Source organism: Cryptotermes secundus, unplaced genomic scaffold, assembly GCF_002891405.2.
Source record: "Cryptotermes secundus unplaced genomic scaffold, Csec_1.0 scaffold1766, whole genome shotgun sequence".
In the NCBI taxonomy this organism is placed as follows: domain Eukaryota; kingdom Metazoa; phylum Arthropoda; class Insecta; order Blattodea; family Kalotermitidae; genus Cryptotermes; species Cryptotermes secundus.
In genome coordinates, this window is record NW_019736432.1 from 100,972 (window position 1) to 123,675 (window position 22,704).

Here is a 22,704-nt window from a genome sequence, read left to right on the forward strand (position 1 = left end):
TATCTATCTATCTATCTATCTATCTATCTATCTATCTGTCTACCTGTCTATCTTTCTATTCTATCTATCCTTATTTCTGCTGCTCCCACTTGGAGCACAGGGGCATCCGTGAAATGCTTCGTTTCACTTCATTTCCTTAATTTTGACAGTTAGTTAGTTAGCTTTTGGAGAGGTTGGGTTTCCCCATGCACTTAGACCAGTATTGGTCCATTGTGCTTCCCTCTATGATATTCTACCAGTCCCTATACCCTACCGATACTGGTGCCTGCCATCAGTCCCGACCGAGCCAGCGAGTTCGGCCTCTACTGGCTTAGCGGTATCTTTAATGCTTCCCCCATCTATCAGAGGCGTTAGAGACTACTGTTGGGCGGGAAATGTCCTGAATTTTGCTCAGTGGCCTCCTTTGGAGACATGAGATTCTTTTACGTGCCGTAAAGCTACGACACGGGACCCACGGTTTAAAGTCCCTCCCGGAGGACTTGTTCCCTGAATTTTTCCGCCCTTAATAATTCCACGACCTCCGCCGGGTTTGAACCCGCGTACCTTGAGTCATGAGGTGGGAACGTTACCTCTAGACTACGGAGGCGGCTATCTTAGACAGTTGGTAGGGCTACTTGGACGGGGGATCAGCCCGTCGCAAGGCCGCTACCTACACAGGACAACACAGACAGAGACTAAACGCAGACACACATGCATGCCTTGAGTAGGATTCGAACCCTCGATACCAGTGTTAGAGCGGGCGAAGGCAGTTCATGCCTTAGGCCGCGCGGCTACTGTGATCGGCGTAGAGCAGACAACTTAATTAAATTCGTTGTGAGTTTAGGGTGTCGTACTGTGATATGGATCGGATATGTGTCACGAAAATGATTAGAGTTGCCCTACACAAGTGTTCTTGCTACTGCAGGAATTTCTACATTCGGTGTGAAGCCAGTGTCTAACCGCTTCAGGTATGGCGCGGCCTGTTATATTTCTCAATGCTCACACGCGTACTGCATGCCCCTCCCATCTCATTCTTTATGATTTGGTGTAGAGTGCAGACTACTCGTGACGTCATGATAGCAGCCTTCCCCACCTTTGAACACGTTCTAGGATCTTCGTAGAAACATGTGCATGTTAGTGAAATTACATTGTTTGGAAAATTTCAGTGAGGAGAAACAGCTTTTCCTGGATGAATAAACAGACTTTCTTCCGCTTCAGTTTTGGATCCCTCGTTGGACTTGTTGAGCATTTGTTGCAGATACAGATGCGTTACCGGATAATCCAAAATAGAGGTACTACATTTCCTACAGTCACAGCTTCTATTTTTAACAGGGCGTTTCAATACATGAGTTACACATTACATTTTCCTTCTGTTTTGTTAGATATTCACAACTTCGAAGTATATTTATAAGAAATGTAAGAGATCTTACTGTGACATAAATTTGTAGGACGAGTATTTTTGATGATTGTTATAATGTTTATAACTAAATTATGTAAATCAAAATAAAATGTCATGGGCAAATCCTAAATCCCCCAACAACACAGTCTCTCGAAATTCGTTGTGTGGTGTTTGAGATCAATGCACGAAGACGGGCAGATATTAAATACTAATTTCTTTCTACTTCATACAGTGAACGCATATGAAATTTTCTGCCCACTTATTACGTATTAACCTCCAGTGTTAAACCTGTGAATCTCTTGACAAAACACGTTTACATGATACGGAGCTGTCACAGATGTTCCTACATTATCATAACCCAGAGAGCGAAACAGAAGAAAAACATAAACCGACACGCATGCCTAGATGACTTACTTTAAAAGTAAATGATCACGTGACATACCCGCTATGGATCATGTTAAACAAACGTTTGTTATGTTCTATACCGTGAAAAATGATCACATACTACTGGTTCTGCGGACCGAAGTCCTTGTTTTATGTAAGTTCCTTGCTAAAGCACGAACTCTCTAAGACACGAGTAACCGACCTCTACACACGTAATGAGATGTTAATCACGATTACGACTCAGTACACGCGAATTAACCGCAAATGAATAGATGCACACAGCAAATGAGATGATATGTTTTGCCGTGCACACGAGTGAGCCAACTAACCGAAGCAGTAGGCTGCATGAAACGAAGAATCATGTCCTTCTTAGGAGGCAATTAAACAGAGTATTTTTAAGTAACATGTAGTCACTCAGAGAGCCAAGCAATTCCCAGACTTTCGTGAAATTCGAAGGTCTATTACCATGTTTACATGAGCTGCCCACTAGACCCTATCTTGAGCCAGATGAATCAAGTCCAAATCCTCATATCATATCCTATATACATTTTTAGTGATATTTTCCCTTCAGGGGTTTCGACTGAAAATTTGTATTTATTTCTCATTTCGTCTATGCGCATTAAACTCTCCGTCCATCTCAACATCTTGTTCAGGTTCTCCTGATAATATTTGGTGAAAAATGCAAATTATGAAGCCTCTGGCTTTGGGGATTTTCTACAGTTTTCTTTTACATTATACGTTTTAAAGGTAAAGTCGTCCCTGTGCTTAACTAATTAAGTGCTACGCCATGAGGACGTATATAGGAGTTCATGTATAGAACCACGTTTTCTTGATCTTGGCACTAGTTGGGCGTGAGTGGTCAGCTTCAGGCCCCGGCCGCTTTACCCCCGGTACCGTTTTGATAGGTACAAGTATTCTTCTCAACAAACTGTTCTGGAACACTCTCAATCTATGTTTTCCCCACAATGAAAGAAGACAGGTTTCGCATCAATGAAGAAGGAAAAGTAAGATTTTTTTGCATATTTAAAACTTTATGATTTCGGGGAACAGACGGGTAGAAATAGATCCTGATCTAAATTGAAATGATCCTTCGCCAAAATTTATTCGTAAGATAGAGTAAATAGTAAATCATTCACGTTGTTCAAAATTGGAGATTAATCTACACAGCCATAAAATTATGAGGTTCGTCGTTTGCCCCTCAAGAGATTTGTAGGTTCTGNCTTGCATATTTAAAACTTTATGATTTCGGGGAACAGACGGGAAGAAATAGATCCTGATCTAAATTGAAATGATCCTTCGCCAATTCGTAAGATAACATTAAATAGTAAATCATTCTCATTGTTCAAAATTGGAGATTAATCTGCACAGCCATAAGATTATGAGGTTCGTCGTTTGCCCCTCAAGAGATTTGTAGGTTCTGAAATTATTACCCTTTTGATAGTGGGGACTTAAATGGCCAGTGAATCCAGTGGCGTGGATTTCGGTGACTGGGTGTTTAAATTTTGCTCAAAGGTTATGAACATTTTCATGATATTCTTTGGAATATCATTTTGGAAGATGAAGGAGTTACGACCATTTTAAAAATGTCCACATTCAGTATCTTCTCAAAATTTCATATTCTGTACAATACTCTTAAGGATATTTTAAAGATCTCCGTACGTGGAGCAGATTACAGAATTTAGAACAATTTAATTTTTTGAAAATATTGGTTTACTTGAATCTGCCCAAATTTACGTTCTTACAAAATTATTGGATTCTGACGTATCGAAAGCTTCAAAGTTTTCGATTAGTTGAAAGTGTTCATAGTTTCACGAAATTTCCTTGTTCATACCGACTTCCAATTAATAAATCTCCCAACCCGAAATTTTGTAAATCTTCGCAAGCTTTATTACTTTTCACATGTACCTACATCTACCTACACAGCAAAAAGTTTTCATATTTTCGAAAATATTCAGAATATATTGAGATTTTCCTACATTTATACATTTGTAGTTTTTTATTCTTTATTAAGTAATTCTGTGACAGAAGCTTACACTAGTCTCAGAACCTGGAAATATTTTTGGAAATTTTTAATCTTTATCAAAGATTATCTTCTAAACTATTTATTAAAGCGCTGTATATATGCCCTAGAACAGGAGCGAGATAGTGACGTCGTTATAGCGACTGGCTACGGGATGGACGACTAAGGGGTCGGAGTTCGAGTCCCGGTAGTGTTAAGAAGTTTCTGTTCTCGACCTCGTCCAAACTCGCTCTAGGGCCCACCCAACCTCCTATTATATGGGTATCGGAGACTCTTTCGCAGGGGCTAAAGCGACCGGGCTTGAAGCTGACCACTCACCTCAAACTAGTGCCGAGGTCAGGAAAACCTTGATCTATACATCTACTTCCTCATACACCTTCATGGAGTAGTGCTTAATTTATTGAGCACAGGGACAATTTTACGTTTATATTTTATATATGCCTTAGAAGTTACTGGCATTTCAAGACGTCGAAAAGAAGACGTGTGTGTAAGAGATCTCGGAAAGAGGCACATACACAGATGCAAATGCGCTTGGTTTCACGTTGTAGGATTAGTGGTTTATTTTGAAAGCAGAATATTGGCATTGTTTCGGAAGCTTGGGAGTTCAAGTATCACCAAGTATAATGTCATTTTTACACCTATCATAGTCTTGCTACCTGTCATTACTATGCTGTTACTGGTGGCAAAAGCTTACATTTACGTAACAGTGGTCTCCTAGTTACAGACGCATTCTAAACAACAGAAACTTCCGTACAAATAATTCTGAATCGCAAATGTATGACCCTGTCGCTGGAGAATGTCGACATAACTCAAACATTGACTTACAATGTGATATTGACGTCACTAGGATCGGTCCACACGTAAATCTTCAAACTGACATCCCAAACAACGCATGACGGTGAGGAGGCAGTATTTTTTATTATTATTATATAAGAATGATTAATGTGAACAGTAAAAACTTTATACATCATACTTTGGACGTCAGAGTTATAAATTGAAACCATTCAGCTCTGCTGCAACAAACACCATCGCCTTGACAGAGATATGAAATATGAAGCCATTAAGGAGAGAGACAAAATCAGCGTTAAGTAGTGAGCAGTATGTGTTGCTTGTTACATCAATCTGCAATCGTGCCATCCAATGATTGAGTGGGAAAAGCCGTCAGCCGAAGACATTGAATCACGAACAGTCGGAGGGAAACAAACAAAATTTGTCTCAACTCTACTATTTCGGAAGTATCCAATCTGTTACTTTTATACCTTGATGTTAAACGCCTATTAAATAGTAAAAACCGCTGTTTTCTGCTCGTATACGACCATTATATGTAGAATTACGCATCGCTAAACTTCAAAATGTATGAGCTGCTACCGTAAGTGAATAGTATAACAGCTATTATTGGGAATTAATTATTTTAAAAGGTATTTATTTCGACAATAATTCAAGGGAACAAATGGATAGTTTCAGTTATACGGCTGGGTATGCTGAAGGGAAAGTATGGAGATCATAAAACCACCCTTATCCCTCATTCGTCATTAGACAAGGATTAATTATGTAATGAAATAATGAAGGGTGTTGATATATGGAATTTATTTCCACTGATACCCAGATGGATTGAAACATGTAGCAAGTATACAAAATAAACGAATATTAATACGGTAATATTACAAATTATTGTTACTACAATTTTGTTGTGTTGACGGTTGCATAATAATACTCTGTGGTCTAGTGGTCAGAGTTCCTGGCTACAGATCCAGAGGTCCGAGTTCGATTCCCGGCGCCACCAGATTTTCTGAGAAGTAGTGGGTCTAGAATGGGGTCCACTCAACCTTGTGAAGATAACTGAGGAGCCACGTGAATGGAAAAGTAGCGGATCCGTTATAGAAAACCGATATTAACGGCTGTGAGGATCCGTTGCGCTGACCACGCGACACCCTCTATCCCCTAAAGTTGTCACTAACTTCGTCGACAAGCGGCGGTCGCTCGATCGGTATAGTTCGCTTGCGGACTAAAACCACGGAGTTTGTTGTTTGTATATATTTCAAGTTCTAGTTTTACTTATTATAATGCTGATAATATTGTAACATTTCACTCAAAAGAGCACGATAATAAACGATAAACTCTGCATCTGTTTTTTTTTAGATTTCTCGCGATAAACAAACAGGGCATCTCTTGTCTCTCTAAAACAAATTTAAGAGTATGTTTTACCCTGTGCAGGCAACCGCACAGAAGAAAATTCCTGTGCTTTCAACGAAATATCCCATATGGTGATTTTGGCTCCCATTTGTGTTGAAAAATAGAAATTCATAACTTTCTAATAAAGATATAAAAATCCACGTCAGTATCTGATGCATGCGGAAAATCTGAGGTACTGCAGACAAAGTTAAAAACCTAAGATGGTTAATGAGCTTGCGTACTGGAGTTAGAAAATGGTTTTATGTACAGCGGAAGCCAGTCAGCTAAGGAACCAGAACGAAATTAGTGTTTTTCTTATTTACATGTCAGCTACATTATTTTTAATTTATTACCACTGATATTAATGTGGGATGGGAGTTGAAGAGTTTAACTGGTAACAGAAAGACACTGAAAGATTTCTTTCCGTGAAATTTCCCTTTATTATTCAGCTGATGGACATCTGAGGATGAGAAGGGTGCGGGAGGGTAGATACTGACCTCCTTTTTGTACTGCTGAAACACAAGGCTCCATTAATTCTTCCAAAATTTTCATATTCATGCACTGAAGTGTACAATTTGCTTAACTTTGCATTAATAGATATGTCCTGCTTGAAAGTAGGATCATTAAATTCCATATTTGGCTTGAAGCACACATGAGAGCTCTTCGTTTTTCTTTAAAATTATCGGGAATTTCCTCGCATTTAGGAAGCAAACTCTGTCTACTCATTCATTATGTCTGTGGCTTTAATTTTTCCACTCATTGTCGTTCTGATAAAGTGCATAACCTTCTTAAAGACGTATACTAGAGCACACAGTGCTCAACACAAAAACCGTCATAAATTTTAGCCCGGACCATTGGTAAAAATACAAGTGTTATTACCAGGGCCCGGATTTTGATGACCTGAAAATATTAAAAAAATGACCTATAAAATGACCGAAGAAATCCAGAAAAATGACCTAAAAAAGAAAAGAAAGAACACTTCGCGTCCATATTATTCACATTTCAGAAAACATATGAAGAAAAATTCCATAAATGGCCAAAAATGACAAGAAATACCCTTAAACGTCCAAAAATTTACCAAAAAATTACCCCCAAAACGAAAAAAAACCTTAAACCTAAACATGTAAAAAAATGTAAAAAAAAACCTATAAAATTTACATTTCTGTAACCAACAGCTCATATCCGAGATTTATATATTTAAGAGCATCGCATAGGATACAAGGAAAAAAAGATGACATGTCATCAAAATCCGGGCCCTGGTTATTACCTTCAGGATCTTAAAATTGTCGCCGCTTAGTTCAAGACTCAGAAATATTCGTAGCCTCAGCTAGGTCCTTCAAATTGTTTAAAAGTCGTTATATGTCATACACTCATACGGAAATCGTATAACAGCTTTCGTTGTCTCATCATCACCATCATTATCATCATTATAATCACCACCACAATCATGTTCTTCTTCTTTGAGGAATGAAAAATGGTTAGGTATTAAGACGCGTTTCTTTAAAGTTCAAGGCCTCGCCATCTTGTCATAGGTCTTTCAGCGTCACATCGTCACCGGGGTTCATATTGAAACGCTAGTTTGTCCTTCTGTCCTTTCTTTCTAGGAGGTGTAGCTAGCTCTTCTGATATATAGTCTATGTCGTCTATTAGGTTGTGCATTTTTAACCTATTACGAAAGCGGCCTCCGTAGTCTAGGGGTAACGTTCCCACCTCGTGACTCAAGGTACGCGGGTTCAAACCCGGCGGAGGTCGTGGAATTTTTAAGGGCGGAAAAATTCAGGGAACAAGTCCTCCGTGTCCCGTGTCGTAGCTTTACGGCACGTAAAAGAACCTCATGTCTCAAGGGGACCTCTGAGCAAAATTCAGGACATTTCCCGCCCAACAGCAGTCTCTAACGCCTCTGGTAGATGGGGGAAGCATCGAGATACCGCTGAGCCAGTAGAGGCCGAACTCGCTGGCTGAGTCGGGACTGATAGCACGCACCAGTACCGGTAGGGTATAGAGACTGGTAGAATATCACAGGGGGACGCATAATGGACCAATATCTGGTCTAAGTGCATGGGAGAAACCCACCCTCTCCAATAACAACAACAACAACCTATTACGAATGTCAGCAATTCTCTAGAAGCCCCGTCCTTTAAGGCCTAATAAAGGTCTCAGGAGTCTCAGGAAACTATGATAAAAGCATATGCGAGACCGAACCTTATGTGTTTTCATTCACTAATGTCTACGGTTGCTGGATTGTATTTAATTAGCAGTTATCTGCAAAAGTTTCTGCGAAGCAGCATTAAGTGTGTGGAAGCTAGGTACCAGGCAGTCACACCTTCACGAAACAAAGCAACGAGCTTGAATAGCTATCAGGATAGCGACATTCCTTGTCTTCCATTTCCCGAGTAAGGCTCGCACGCTTTTCTTCATACCCAACAAACAGTTCGGTTATTTTTATTTGTACATGAGATGGCCTTAAACAAGCAGACCTGCTTCCTCGCTCGCATGACCATAAACTTTAAAAGCAAGTCTACAAATTATCAGATTAAAGTGCTCTTTCCTCTTCGTCCCTTGCTTTGCCACATCTATATGGGACTTGCCACACTAATTGCTCCTGACTACTAAAGCACGAAGCTTTCTTCCATGCATTAGACTTAAATTAAGAAAAATATGTTTACTTGGTAACCTTTCTTCAACTAGTTCACACGAAGTCAGACCAAGAGCGAAGTGTTGCGGTAGTTTGTTCTCCACCGCAATGTTGAAGTCGCTCCTCTGTCTTCGTCTTGCCTTTACTTTTTCTCTTGCTATACTTGCCACTAATTAAACTATGTAACATACATGAGTATCAGGAATCTTCCTGGGGGTAAATGGCGGCCGGCGTGTAAGGATGATAACCTCACCGCCATCTATGAACCGACTGTCTAGAAAATGTGGGATCCTCGACGACTCACATTATAGGCCTTCACGGCCTGCTACAGAGATAGCTTTACCTTTTTTTTAAGTTTAATTATAACAAAGTTGTATTAAATGTGAAACATGACAGTTTACTTAAAAAATATAGGTCACAATCTGCATGATGTTTACCATTTCTCAGTGTTGATATTTAAATCTCAATTTTAATCCTGGCCACTCTCTTATATATTGGTGTCAGACATGTATATCAACCGCTTCTTTGCTATCTAGACTCATCCATATAAATTGAGAAGAAACAGGCAAGTATCCTCATATCTCATGAAGATTCGGCTCTTACCTAGTTCGAGTCTTCTGGCCTTTGGGGGGGCCATATGTATACTATGGCTATATATACATATACGATATAGTATAATACGTATATACAAATGGAGAAAGTTAAATAAATAAATCCTTGATACCTACAGGTGAAAAGGTAAAGATATCTCTGTAAAAGGCCGTGGAGGCCCATAGAGTTGTGAAACGTCGAGATTCCCACATTTTTCTAACAAACGGCTCACAGATGGCGGTGAGGTTGTCAGCCTTACGCGCCGGCCGCCCTTTACTCTCAGGAAGATTCCTGATACTAATTTCTGTTAGAGGCTGAGTCGACCCTAGGGCCATAGTGCGGCTGGTAGAATTGGGTCAATTGAGAAATCCAAAGACCTTATCGGTAATCGCACCCGCGACCTTCGGGTTTGTAACATGGTGCCTCAAACAACTGCACTACCGCGTGCCCCTGATACCTATACAGCAATTAATGTGCTGAAAACTGGGAGGGTTTATATGACTTTCATTCTTGTTGCTGTATACTGTCTGTTTTGCCTACAGAGTATAATTAGAAAACATGGCGCATGAAAACAGTAATTACGAAGACTGACATCGCAGTTTGATAGTGCATTTGCGTCATCATGTCTAACTCTGTTTTATTTTGATGATTCCGATCATTCTGTCTGAATGACTTCCATTTGAATATTACTACATTATGTATCAAAGTTGAAGGAGAAAGCTCTAGAACGCATTAAATGGAAGAATTGTTTTGGAAGAGACGGTGGACCTGTCGTCTCGACAGATTACTGATGATGATGATGATGATGATGATGATGATGATGATGATGTATCAAAGTGAGTGTACAATTTAAGTCATCTTCAGTTTGAAGGACTTGGTTCTCNATGTGTGAATGACTTCCATTTGAATATTACTACATTATGTATCAAAGTGAGTGTACAATTTAAGTCATCTTCAGTTTCAAGGACTTGGTTCTCTGTCCTGTTCCAATTCAGAATGAAATTCTAGAAATATGAATCTTTTTAGACATTTTGCAGATGATTTAATGGGGAACTGAACCATCGTTAGGCCTCTAACCTACACAGGACAATACAAACACAGAAAGTCGGAGGAACATATCTAGGTCCCTAGGTGAGATTCGAAACCTTCCGACCACTGTGATAGGAGCTTCATTTTATGCCTAGTTGATTAGTCTTTTATAGTTTCTGCTTCTACCAATTTTTCTTGNCAGGCCCCCAGGTGAGATTCGAAACCATGATGCCAGTCTTCGTGAGGTCGAAGGCAATACGCGAATTAGACCTTCCGGCCACTGTGATAGGAGCTTCATTTTATGCATAGTTGATTAGTCTTTTATAGTTTCTGCTTCTACCAATTTTTCTTGTTGATATGACCAGTTTTCCGTCATTGAGGTAGCCCAGACTTAAATTTACGGTATCAATTTTGAAAACCTGAACCTGCACTTGGTTTCCAGGTTTCATCGTTGGCATTTACGGAAATTAGAGTGCCGTGTAATTTCAATTTTTTTCTCACAGCTTCTTTGGGAAATTCAACATTACCTGGGCAAGCTGTATTAAAAGACGTTTCTAAGATTAACCATTTTCTGATAACCGTTGATTTCCTTTCTTTATGATCAGTATCTTTGTCATGTGCTGGTCTAGCGAGAACTTGTGAGGGTGCAATGTTCTATGTGTTGCGTTACTTTGGGCAAAGGAGAAGCTGATCATTGTGTTTATACCCTCCGAAATCTGAATATTTGTTACAGCCCCAGTCTCAATCGATTTACTGTTGCACTGTAATCCGCTATTCTCTAAATAAATGGCTATCTAGGCATGTTATATTATAAAAATAGTAACTGTTATTTTATTTTAGGATAATTAACGGACTAAACAACAATTAAAATGTTTTCCTTTTATTTTCATGCGTACCAAACCAGTCAAAAAATATCCTGCTTTTGTGGAATCCGAGGGCCCTTCGCTTTGTTTATACAAGTCCGTGGTTCGATCTTATTCTGAGCTACTTCACTCTGTTCATACCTTCACGCCCTACTTTTCTAATCTGTTTTAATACTCTTATCATTCTCTCATTTACCCTTTAGGTCTTTTCACTTCAACAAATCTGACGAAACTTTGTATAAGGTTCTTATTTCTCGCATGTGCGCTGCACATCCAACCTGTTTCTTCCCTCTTGATGTATTCAACCAAACAGCAGACAAACAGTCTCAAATGTTATAACATTCTTTGTGGATTGTTTCACATTTTAGTATGTATCTATGCGACCTCCACAAGGAAAATCGTAATTCAGAAGTATATTAGCATATTAGCGGATTACAAGCATATATTACTCGTATAGTATATATATATACACGAACAAAATAATACATAAATACGAACAAACCTGCACACATACATACATTCACACACACGCAAACAACATATATGAGTTCTATGGGTTTCAAAAATAAGAATTTTCTAAATGCCTTCAAACATAATCATAAGAGACAGACCCATCTTCTCGCCAGAGAGGATGTTACGTAAGGGCTATGATCGCAAGGGTTCAGCTGCAAAAAGAAATCTGGTCGTGATCCTCAAGGGTCTTGGCGCCTAGAAGAACTGATTTCCGACAAATCGCCAGTAGTACAGTAACTTTGACTTTGTCTTTGACTTTCAGTGAATGTGAGAGCCAGTCATAGCCAACAAGTGGTCAGTTGGGGACCAGTTGTGAGATTGTAGTCAGCCGGTAATGATGTAAGCACGGAAGAATAAGACATTTTTGGGATCCGTTGCCAGGCAACACTTGTAAAGACCGAGAAGATTTAATGCATGTTATAGAGAATTATAAAGTGCATGAATTAGTGATAACGCTATAATTACTTGTAAATACGAGTTTTTAGCTTTCCGTAAACCCGATTTCCAATCCAGACATCTTTGTCTAGTTACCAGATTCGTGACAATAATACCACAGTCTCCGTAAATGATTAGGTTATGGTGCTGAATGTTCTTTTAATGCAGAGAAAATACTAAGTATTAACTTCCCAGTTAAAGTGCCTCAATATTATTACTCTTATTGATATTACTACTTGTCTAATGCCTCCAGCACTGTTGCTGTTAAAACAGGCCTCTGCATCATCAAAGGTATCCTTTTTCATGTATGTACACGTAATGTATGTAAGGGCTGGGCCATGAAAACTGGTCCCGCACTGCGACCTTCAAAGATCTATTGTGCTTCCCCTTGGATTAGCCCTTTATTAATCCTACACTTTTAATGAAGTGTAGGACCCTGCTTTTGGGGGGGGCGTCATAAAAGTCACTCGGTTCCATAAGAACTGACCCAAGTGACGAAATCTTAAATAAGCTATGGCCTCACAATCGCACAGGATGTGTGCGGCTGGTTCGTTTTCTTGTAGGCACCTTTCACAACTTGAAAAGGTGTTCTTTCAGGTGGAAGTGTCCGGTAAGTAATCCTACCATCCATCTTAGTTGATCTCAAACATTAATGCCAAAAGCACGCGGTGTTCCCAAGAGGTCACCCATCCAAGTACTAACCACGCCTATTGTTACTTAACTTCGGTGATCGGACATGGTATGGCCGATGACAGAGGTATGTTTTAATTAAACAGCCAAATTTTAGTCTCCCTCAAAATTATTTACTTCAGATCAGAGAAGAAAAATTCTGAGTACATCAAAGAGACGTTCTCTTCTCTTGCGAAACAGGTTAATTCTATTGCAACATGGCTGTGCTGAGAATGCAAATTTTAAAATTTAAAAGACTTTTCTCAACCCTTCCATTTCATGCATGTATGACGGAGGGTTACGGTCGCTTCCTCTCCTATCCTTTCCAGCCAGTTTTACACGCTAATTCTCTCATTCTAGAACCAGCGCACCATGGTATGTATCCAACCTCACCCTACATACAGATCTAAAAACTCCTTACGTAACAGAAGTCATCCGAGAAAACAGCACCAAGTACTTCAACAAACTAGAAAATCACTCCAACCCACTCCTTCAACCACTACTTCAACCTCATGAAAATCGAAGACTCAAAAGAATTTGACCACCAGATCTAAGAAACTGAGGAGAACATCACTGGATGTTTACTCCGCTCACGTCATGTAGAGTGTACAATTAGCTTTTATATTGTACACCAATCAGCTCATTGACTTATAGATTGTACAATCTGATTGTCAGTAGAGGAAATAAAAAATCATAGAACAGGTAAACCCTGAAGTTAAGACCGTGCCATAGCTCAGGCAATTAGTCCCTTGTTTCCCACCGCGGCGTCCCGGTTAGCGCTCGGGTCTGGTCATGTGGGATTTGTGGTGGACAAAGTGGCACTGAGGCTAGTTTTCTCCGAGTACAATACTTCGGTTTCCCCTGCTAATCTTCATTACACCGACTGCTCCACAATCACCCTCATCTATAATCTGAGGGTGGTAAAATAGTCCAGTAGTTGCCGTAGTACCAAGTGGACTGTCTCACCCCTCTACTACTACTACTGCTGCTGCTGCTACTACTACTACCACTACTACTACTACTACTACTACTACTACTACTACTACTACTACTACTACTACTACTACCACTACTACTACTACTACTACTACTAATAATAATAATAATAATATCCTGAAGCTGATGCAGCTTCTATGAGTAACCTACGGACCGAAACAGTCTATATATTTGGTGTTATTTTTGCAATGTTAAATGCGTACATAGGTGACAATTGTTCAAATCAGAGTCAAATATGCATAATTTTTAAAGCTTGCTCTGATGGTCTGTGTTGCTGTCGTTGGGATCATGAATTCCACGAAGCGTGTAATAAATGAATTTAGAAAAAAAGTAATTCTGTAAATTTTCTGCAATTCTGTTTCTAAGAAAATTATGGAAAGGCCTTCGTAGAACCGAGATCGTACTAGCAGTCATGTTGAAATGAAGCAGTCATATGCAGTCAGACCTCTTTAAACCGTCGTTTCTATCACAAAAATATCATTGCAGGGCTAGGGAGAAAGAATTATATCCAGGAATTTGGATAAATTGTTCTGCACAAGTATAGAAAATATTGACAAACTGCAGAGACCGTAGTTTGAAAGTAACACCGAAGAGCTATCTTACGTCAATAACTGAAATCACACTAGCAGTCTTACAGAGGATCTGCTGCCCTCTGGTGCTAATTTTCCGAGACTCCACACGGGCTGTAGGAGACTGGTCGGTAATACAGTTGTTACTCATGGAAAGGGGGAAGGGACTGTACATGGTTCGAAACTGAACTGAGTTATCGACTGCCCTGATTGTTAACTTTCACGCGTATACGCAACCCGGTATACGTCACACTTCCACCTCTATCGGTTTTTTTCGCTTATGGACAACCAAGCATTTTACTTACTTCACAATACTGGAATTTTATTCGATGTTTCTCCATAACTATCAAATTGGCAGTCTTTCCCTAAAGCTGAGGCGCCTGGAGGATCTGTCTGAGTATACTTTAGAAGAAAATTCATTCTGGAAATAGGTTTCACTTGTCCACTCAAGCAGACTCTCTCAGCCGCCAGGAAACTGTAGTACTGGGAGCAAGGCTTCGTAAAGATTTGTAGCGGCCGATATAAAGCACCCAGTAGTTGTGACTATGGTTGCCTTCTTGAATTCCTGATTCACCAGACAGAATAGATTGGTGACTCCTCGTTTGTTAACGAGTATCGGCTATACTTTTCTTAACAGTTAAACTGCTGGAACCCTAAGCGCGGGGGGNGGGGGGGGGGGGAGTCGCCGCTCCGAAAAGACGTAGAATATGTAGAATATTTTCCGGATGGCGTGTTTTGTTTATCTCGAAATTCTGATAACAAGTACTATGGTATTTTATATTTTCTCTAAGATATATATTATTTCATTTTATTTACATATTCCAAAATATTTATTTATAAGAAAACATGTGAAAATGTCTGTTCTTACGTGACGTAAAACTCTCTTTGTATGAAATAAACATAATGACTGAAGGTTACATTGTTTTATTGAGAGTTTAAAGAATTGAAAATTACATTTTTATACCCAGAAATCTGTTCCCTATTAATCACAGAAATACTAACCTTCATGAAGAGATATAAACTGTATTAAAGTCTAAGAATTCTAGTTTGAAATAGGCAGAAAATAAATTTCCGTACAGTAACTAAGTAACTAAATACATCCCAGTTAATCAAAAGTTATGCATCCCGAAATTTGTTTCTCGGCCTGTAGAATAACTTGTGCTCTTTATTCATATAACTGATATCACACTAATACTGCCTAATAGAACCACACTCAAAAGACAAAATATAGTTGCTCATATACATATATGAAAGCTCCATAACACAAAAGAGTTTAAGACACTGAAGCCTTTTAGCGGATCTCTTTCGTTGTGTTTAGGTCTTTGTGTAATGTGCAATACACTGAAATTGTTATGTAGCTTTAATATGGCTGTGACCCTGTGAAATGTGTACTGAATCGAAAATTCAGTTTCTGTCGTCTATTTTGTTTCCTTATAGTAATATTATGCGTTAGAATGAGCACAGTTTTTGTGCATATCAGTAGTTTGTCCGTTCAGCAGGCATAATCTGTAGAAAGGTATTCAGTGTTAATTGTCCGGAAGTGTGAACTGCATTAAGAAAATCACGTACGTCACAATAGCAACAGCTATCTGGAAAAAGAACGAAATAAAATTACTTACATGTTACAGCAATGCAAAAAAATTCAGGTCACTCTCTAGGGATATATTCAATATACCACGTATTATGAGCATTCTAAAATTACTGCTTAATTCGAAAAACACATCGCGATGGATTGTTTAGCATTCCTGCGTCATACTCAGATGATCCTGTTTTCCACAGGCTACCCTGGCTGAAGAAAACTGCATAAAGAGGAGCTTCATAACTTGTACTCTTCTCCAAGTATAATTATAATGGTCAAGTCAAGGAGGATGAAGTGGGCAGGGCACGTAGCACGAATGGCGGAGAAAAGGAATGCGTATAGGATATTGGTGGGAAATCCAGAAGTAAAGAGACCACTGGGAAGACCAAGGCGTGGGTGGGTAGGAAATATTAAAATAGATTCTAGAGAGATAGGATGGGATGGTATGGATTTGATTGATCTGGCTCAGGATAGGGACCAGTGGAGGGCCCTTGTGAACACGGTAATGAACCTTCGGGTTCCATAAAATGTTGGGAAATTCTTGAGTAATTGCAGAATTGGCGGCTCCTCCAAAAGGGCTCAGCTCCATGAGTAAGTATGTAAGTACCCTGGCTGAAGATTGTGGCTACTTTCTTTAGTCCTTCCATTGAAATTTTCATATAAAGTAGGTCAAGCCCTCTTCAATTGACGTCATTCTATTTTTCTTCATCACCCAACCATCCGGCTACACAAGCATACATCACTGCCTCTACCTGTGGTAAGATGTCATTAAATAAAAAATAATGAAGGTTTGCCGAACTGAACTGACTCTTTCTCCAGTAAATTTTCAGTGTTCATGTGCACAATTCTTAGCTCCGAACGAGTTGTCTTAAAGAGTACAGTTTTTTGTGTTGCAACACCGTGTGGGTCTAAGAGATCCCGAAGCTTCGAAGAGACATTTCGCCTCCATTTTCAGGGCAGAATTGTAAGCCAAGCATGAAATTAGCGAAACCAGGAGGTAAACTAAGGTGGTTTAAGACACGCTTACCGAATGATTACTGGTTTCATGTTTGGCTTACAATTTGGTCATGAAAAATTAGGTGACTTGTTCCCATAACAATACCACACTAAGCCATCCGTATGTTTTACCTGTGGTTGCAATTAGTACTGTTCGTTGTTAATTAATTACAAATCACTTAAATAATGAAATAGATAATTCAGTACTTACATACTTAAATTATCTTATTATTTACTAGTACATACTTACCATCCGATTCACCATTTACCTCATTATTACATTTAAATTATTACAAAAACATTAATATTTTTTTAATTCGCTAAGTGGGGGGTGGAGTCCAACTGGGTCCACTCAGCACGGCGGTCACTGATTGGACTATTGTAGCCTGTCCCGGGTGATTATGATGATGGAGAATTTAGTGGAATGAAGATTGGCAGGGGAAACCGAAGTACTCGGAGAAATCCCGCCCCAGCGCCACTTCGTCCAGCACAAATCCCACTTGACCACATCCGGAATCGAACCCGGGCCGCCGAGGTGGGAAGCCAGAGTTTAACCGCTTTAGCTATGGCACGGCCTACAAAAACATTTTGTTTTGAGAAATTTACATAAGAAATGATTCCATTCGTGGGCTTACGTGTCGTGTTTGTTTTAAAGTTAATTAACCCTTTGGTACTGATGATAGCATACTTCTCGCAGCAGTGTCTAAGAAAAATGTTACCTTCTGGGATGAAATGCCCTACAACCCGTTGAAAGTCAACCAACGTTTCGGAAGAATATGTCGCCTCCAACTTCAGGGATAAAGAATAGGCCAACCAAAAAATCAACATGAAACAGACAGCAAGTGGAGAATGCGACATGTTCCTCCGAAACGTCGGTTGACTTTCAACGGAATACACTACGTTATACCCCAGACGATAGATGAATACATTATTGTAGTCTATAAAGTTTGTAATAGACACTCACTGATCGAAGGAATGGAATGTTGAGCTTGAAGAAGCCACACACTGAAAATGAAATATTTCTGCTGGACAGGTGACTGATGAATATCGAGATCTGTAATAAGAGACAGAATAAATTCATGTCCTGATATCAGTGCCTGCGATGAAATGTGAGTATTCACACTTGATGAGTTTCAGAAATTGTTTACAGGGATAGATGATATTTTTTTCGTATATCGTTTGCTAATAAAAACAAAGGAAACTTTATTGTGTTAGCTTGTAAAGCTGAAAATAATTACAACTCCCGTACCTTACAGGCAAATTTATTACATAAAATATATTGTAGCTGTAAGAAACTTGTGGATTAAAATCAAAAGACTGACCTGACGAGCAATTACTAGCATATTTATTCTTATTTTTACTGATGTTGAAAATTCTGTCATCAAAAAGTAATATCGCTTTTAAAATCCGCGTATTCAAATTCATGGACTAAGAGACTTAATTTACTTTGCTTTTACTTGAACGTGTTTTGTTCACTGCGTTTCAGAAATTATTTATAGATGGAAAGCTGGAAGGTCGCAGGTTCAAGTCCCGATGAGGTCATTGGATTTTTTTCAGTTGACCTAATCCTTCCAGCCGCACTAAGGCCCTGGGGTTTACTCAGCCTCTAACAGAAATGAGTACCAGGAATTAATTAAATAATTTTCCTGGGGAGTAAGGCTGACAACCTTACCGCCATTTTTGAGTCGATTGTCTAGATAATGTGGGACCCTCAACGTCTTACAACCCTATGGGCCTTTATGGCCTATTACAGGGATAGCTTTACTTTGATATAGTGCTATGATTTCGCTTTTGGTTAACCTACCATAGGGCATATTTTTTAATCAGGTATCAGAAAGGAGCATAAATATTAATAATTATTTATTTTTTTAGGTGTCCATATTGCGAATAGTTTTGTTTACCTCCTCCTTAGAAGCATCGTCCAGATGTCGGCTGTTCAAACGCTCAACCAGCATTCGTGATTTCTTAGCCTGAAATAAATTTGTTTGTTACTGACACAGCATGATTAGCGTGATTAATATAAGAATACTTCTAGATATTACCGATTCTGATTGATATCGTAACATGTTCGCTCACTGCCAGAATTGCAGAACCACAGAAGACGTCCGCTGCTAGGCAACGACTCTGTAAACACGTTACCGCAACAACCAAATTACGTGACCGCAATATATACAAAGATAACAACAGAGAAACTGTTAGAGACGGTGTTGTATATTGTGACTGTGTCGAGGCTATGTTAGGATAGCCGAAACCGATTGACAACGTACTATATGTACGTACACTTGACAAATGCCAAGCATATTAATAAGAGACAGACCAATCCCCTTCTCAGAGAGAATGTTACACAAGGACTAAGACTGCAAAGGTTATGGCCGCGCCATAGCTCAAGCTGTTAGTCGCTAGCTTCCCACTGCGGTGGCACGGGTTCGATCCCAGGTATGGTCAAGTGGGATTTGTGTTGGACAAAGTGGCACTGGAGCGAGTTTTCTCCGAGTACTTCGGTTTCCCTTGCCAATCTTCATTCCACCAATTTTTTCATCATCATAATCACCTGGGGCAAGCTACAATAGGCCAATCAGTGGCCGCCGTGCAGGGTGTATCCAGTTGAACTCCACCCCCCACCCCCCATTAAGCGAAGACTGCAAAGGTTCATTTGCAAAAAAAAAAAAAAAATCTGAGGCCAAGACGATCTGATTGCCGGCAAACCGCCAGTCATAAAGTAACTCTGACTCTGGCGCTGGACAGACAGACGAGGCAAACGAATTTTGAGTCGGAAGTCACTGCTAGCCTATGATAGCGAGTGATTGCCAGTAGTTCCCAGACACTGTTAGGCAGTCAATGGGCAGGAATCACTGCCATAAAGAGATATGAGCCAGTCGCCGGCCGATAAGGACGTGAACATGGAAGTCGAGAAATCTATGTTACTGGGAGCCATTACAAAGCAACGACTGGTGAAGACACAGTAGACTGAGAAGACTTAGCGCATGCTATAGTGAATTCTAAATTGTATTAACTCATTAAACGGTTATAATTGCTTACAGTTATGAGTTGTAAGATTCTAATAATTAAAAGAAAAGGTTATAATAAATTATATTATCAATCCAAACCTCGTGTCTATTCACTTAACACGTGAAAATATCAATATTGATATTCCATTTGATTTTGATAGGTCTACACGTATATAAATTACATTTCTAGACACTGTATATTGATATTCAAGAATTTCTGTGTATTGTCAGTTGAAGGTGGAGTATAGTAGTAGAAATGTAACCTTCCTTAAATTTAGTATTTTTTTAAACTCGTTGCTTATCTATAATATAAAATTTCTCTGTCGACTTACGCCTGAAATTATCTTGTTCTAAGCCACCTTATACAATACAATGCAGAGGACAAGATGTATGATACGTGTTTACAAACCATTTCACTATGCTTTGCGTCTACGATAAATAACAGAACGGACGTTCAATGCCATTTTCAGGCGCGTCCGCATCGCTGCAGGGAGTCCATTACAATGACTCAGTCGATGCGTCTGTCTGAACACACGAACTAACTCGAGAACTGCTAAAAGGATATTTATGAAATTTGATATTCGAGAGGTTATTTAAATAGGCCAAGGTCTTCTTATTTTAATTAAAACTGGCCAGCAGTAAGAGGTGCTTTACCTGAGGTCTTACGTTCTGCACCTCCACAAAAGATGGTGGTGTAGTCACTTTCATGCTCCGGCCGCTCTAATCCCGGAGAAAGGGCCCACGTACTAATTGGTTAGTGACTGTAGGACCTCAGAGCCGGTCTAAACGCTGTGAAGTAGAGAAAATTTGGTGCATCTGCTGGGACTCGAAACCGGGCCGTTGAGCCCACAGTCCGTCGCTATGCCGACTGGGCTATCCCGACTCGAAAGACGTGCTCTTATCGTGTCATCATCATCGTCGTCATCACTCATGGAGCTGAGCCCTTCTTCAGAAGCTGCCAATTGTGCCGTTACTCAAGAATTTCCCAGCATTTTATGGAACCTGAAGGTTCATTACCGTGTTCACAAGAGCCCTCCACTGGTTCCTATCCTGAGTCAGATCAATCCAATCCATACCATTCCATCCTTTCTCTCGAAGACCCCTTTTAATATTGTCCACCCACCTACGCCTTGGCCTTCCCAGTGGTCTCTTTCCTTCTGGCTTTCCCACCAATATCCTATATGCATTCCTCTTCCCCCCATTCGTGCTACATGCCCTGCCTACCTCATCCTCCTTGACTTGATCATTCTAATTATACTTGAAGAAAAGTACAAGTTTTGAAGCTCCTCATTATGCAGTTTTCTCCAAACTCCTGTCACTTTATCTATCTTCGGCCCAAATATTCTCCTCAACACCCTCTTCTCAAACGCCCTCAGTCTATGTTCCTCCCTTATGTCAGAGACCAAGTTTCACACCCATACAGAACTACAGACAAAATTCTAATTTTTATGTTTTTGGGCAGCAGACGAGAAGACAAAAGGTCCTTGACTGAATGCTAGCAAACATTACCCGAGTTCAGTCTCCTCTTAATTTCCTCCTGACGTGGGTTTATCGTGTAATTGTGAAAATACTGTTCAGTATTTGCAGACATATCCACTGACCTGTGCTACGGTGATCGAAGGGACTAAGCTGATGAGAATCAGACGGCAGCCGTAGCCAATACACCAGATGATGGCCGGTATTCTAATGAGAGAGTGCCGGTTACGAAACACTGCAATAATTGAGTAAGTTCGGAACACTGTGTTGCCAAAGCAGTACGCTATCACGACAAGCAGTGGAAGCTGGTAGCAGGAGGTCACCATGTCGACGAGGTCACAGAGTCGGCGATGCCAACAACAAAGACGACCCAGAATATCAGACAATGCGTCCTTAGCTGTAGAGATTACTCTCGGGTCTGGTATCCTTACCGCTCTACATGGTCGATGCATTCTCGACGCCTGGGGTTCAGACACGTGGATCGCTAGGCCTGCTGTAATACAAAAGAAAAATATCATATTTTAATCTTTGCAGCAAACGAAAACTCAGCCGGTTAGCACAACCAGAACGTTAACTCGTATTCCGAAATGCTTGATTTGAATAATATTCGGGGATATGTTTGTGTTGATTTTTCCCAAATCATTCGGGCTGCTTTGCATTCAGGTCACGGCCAGTTGTTGTAGTTGTTAATCGTATTTGGTTTGTATTCATTGTGGTAGGATGTCCTTATTGTTGTGTTTTGTGTATTGTGTTTTGTTTGAACGTGTTGTCACTTAGTGTAATGTGTGTTACTTATCTGTTGTGTCCTATTGTGTACTACTGCCACCGGGCTAAAACCCAATTGCAGTATAATAATAAATAATATAATATAATAATATAACTTCCTCTTATATCTGTTCCAAGTCACAAATNAAGACTTAGTACATGCTGTAGTAAACTGCAGAGTGTGTGAATTAGCGATAGCGCTATAATTACTTGTAGTTACTTTATGTAAGTGTTCAAAAACGCAATTATAATCCAAACGCCGTCTAGAGTCACTCCATCCAAGTGACAATAACATCTACAAGTGAATGCCTTTACAGTTGGTAATTCTATCTATACCATGCTTTGGTTATTTTATTGTTGCTGGCAAAAATGATAAATTAAATCAGTGCTTAGGCTCACCAGACTCTTAACTACANTTTGTGTATGCTTCCACAAATTCTGCCTTAAGAAATTTCTAATTTTCACGGCACGTTTTCGTTCAACAATAACAATAAATACACCAATTCAAATGCCACGAATAATCGGAGAAGGGAAACTTCCAAGTAAATTAGACAGAGTGCACCACCTTACAACACGAAAATCACTGTGGATAAAAGTAGGAAACTGGGCCATATTATGCGACTTTC

The 22,704-nt window shown here is 39.7% G+C and overlaps 1 protein-coding gene across 1 annotated transcript; it reads right to left on the reverse strand.

The window, feature by feature from the left end:
- Nucleotides 1-15,181: 15,181 nt before the first annotated feature.
- On the reverse strand, nucleotides 15,182-21,716 carry LOC111869970 (gustatory receptor for bitter taste 93a). Its single transcript, XM_033753626.1, has 4 exons — nucleotides 21,439-21,716; nucleotides 18,731-18,799; nucleotides 17,794-17,883; nucleotides 15,182-15,843 (listed from the first exon to the last, which is right to left on the reverse strand). Exons 1-4 carry the CDS (start codon nucleotides 21,637-21,639, stop codon nucleotides 15,781-15,783), a joined length of 423 nt encoding a protein of 140 aa, XP_033609517.1. The 5' UTR covers nucleotides 21,640-21,716; the 3' UTR covers nucleotides 15,182-15,780.
- Between the last annotated feature and the right edge of the window lie 988 nt (nucleotides 21,717-22,704).

Excerpts from the sequence above, each read along its gene's own strand:
- LOC111869970 (XM_033753626.1), bottom strand. The coding sequence starts at position 21,639 with ATGGTGACCTCCTGCTACCAGCTTCCACTGCTTGTCGTGATAGCGTAC. Across the intron at positions 17,884-18,730 it reads ACGATGCTTCTAAGGAGGAG|ATCTCGATATTCATCAGTCA; the intron begins GTAAACAAAACT and ends CTCTTATTACAG. Across the intron at positions 15,844-17,793 it reads ACATTCCATTCCTTCGATCA|ATAGCTGTTGCTATTGTGAC; the intron begins GTGAGTGTCTAT and ends TTCTTTTTCCAG.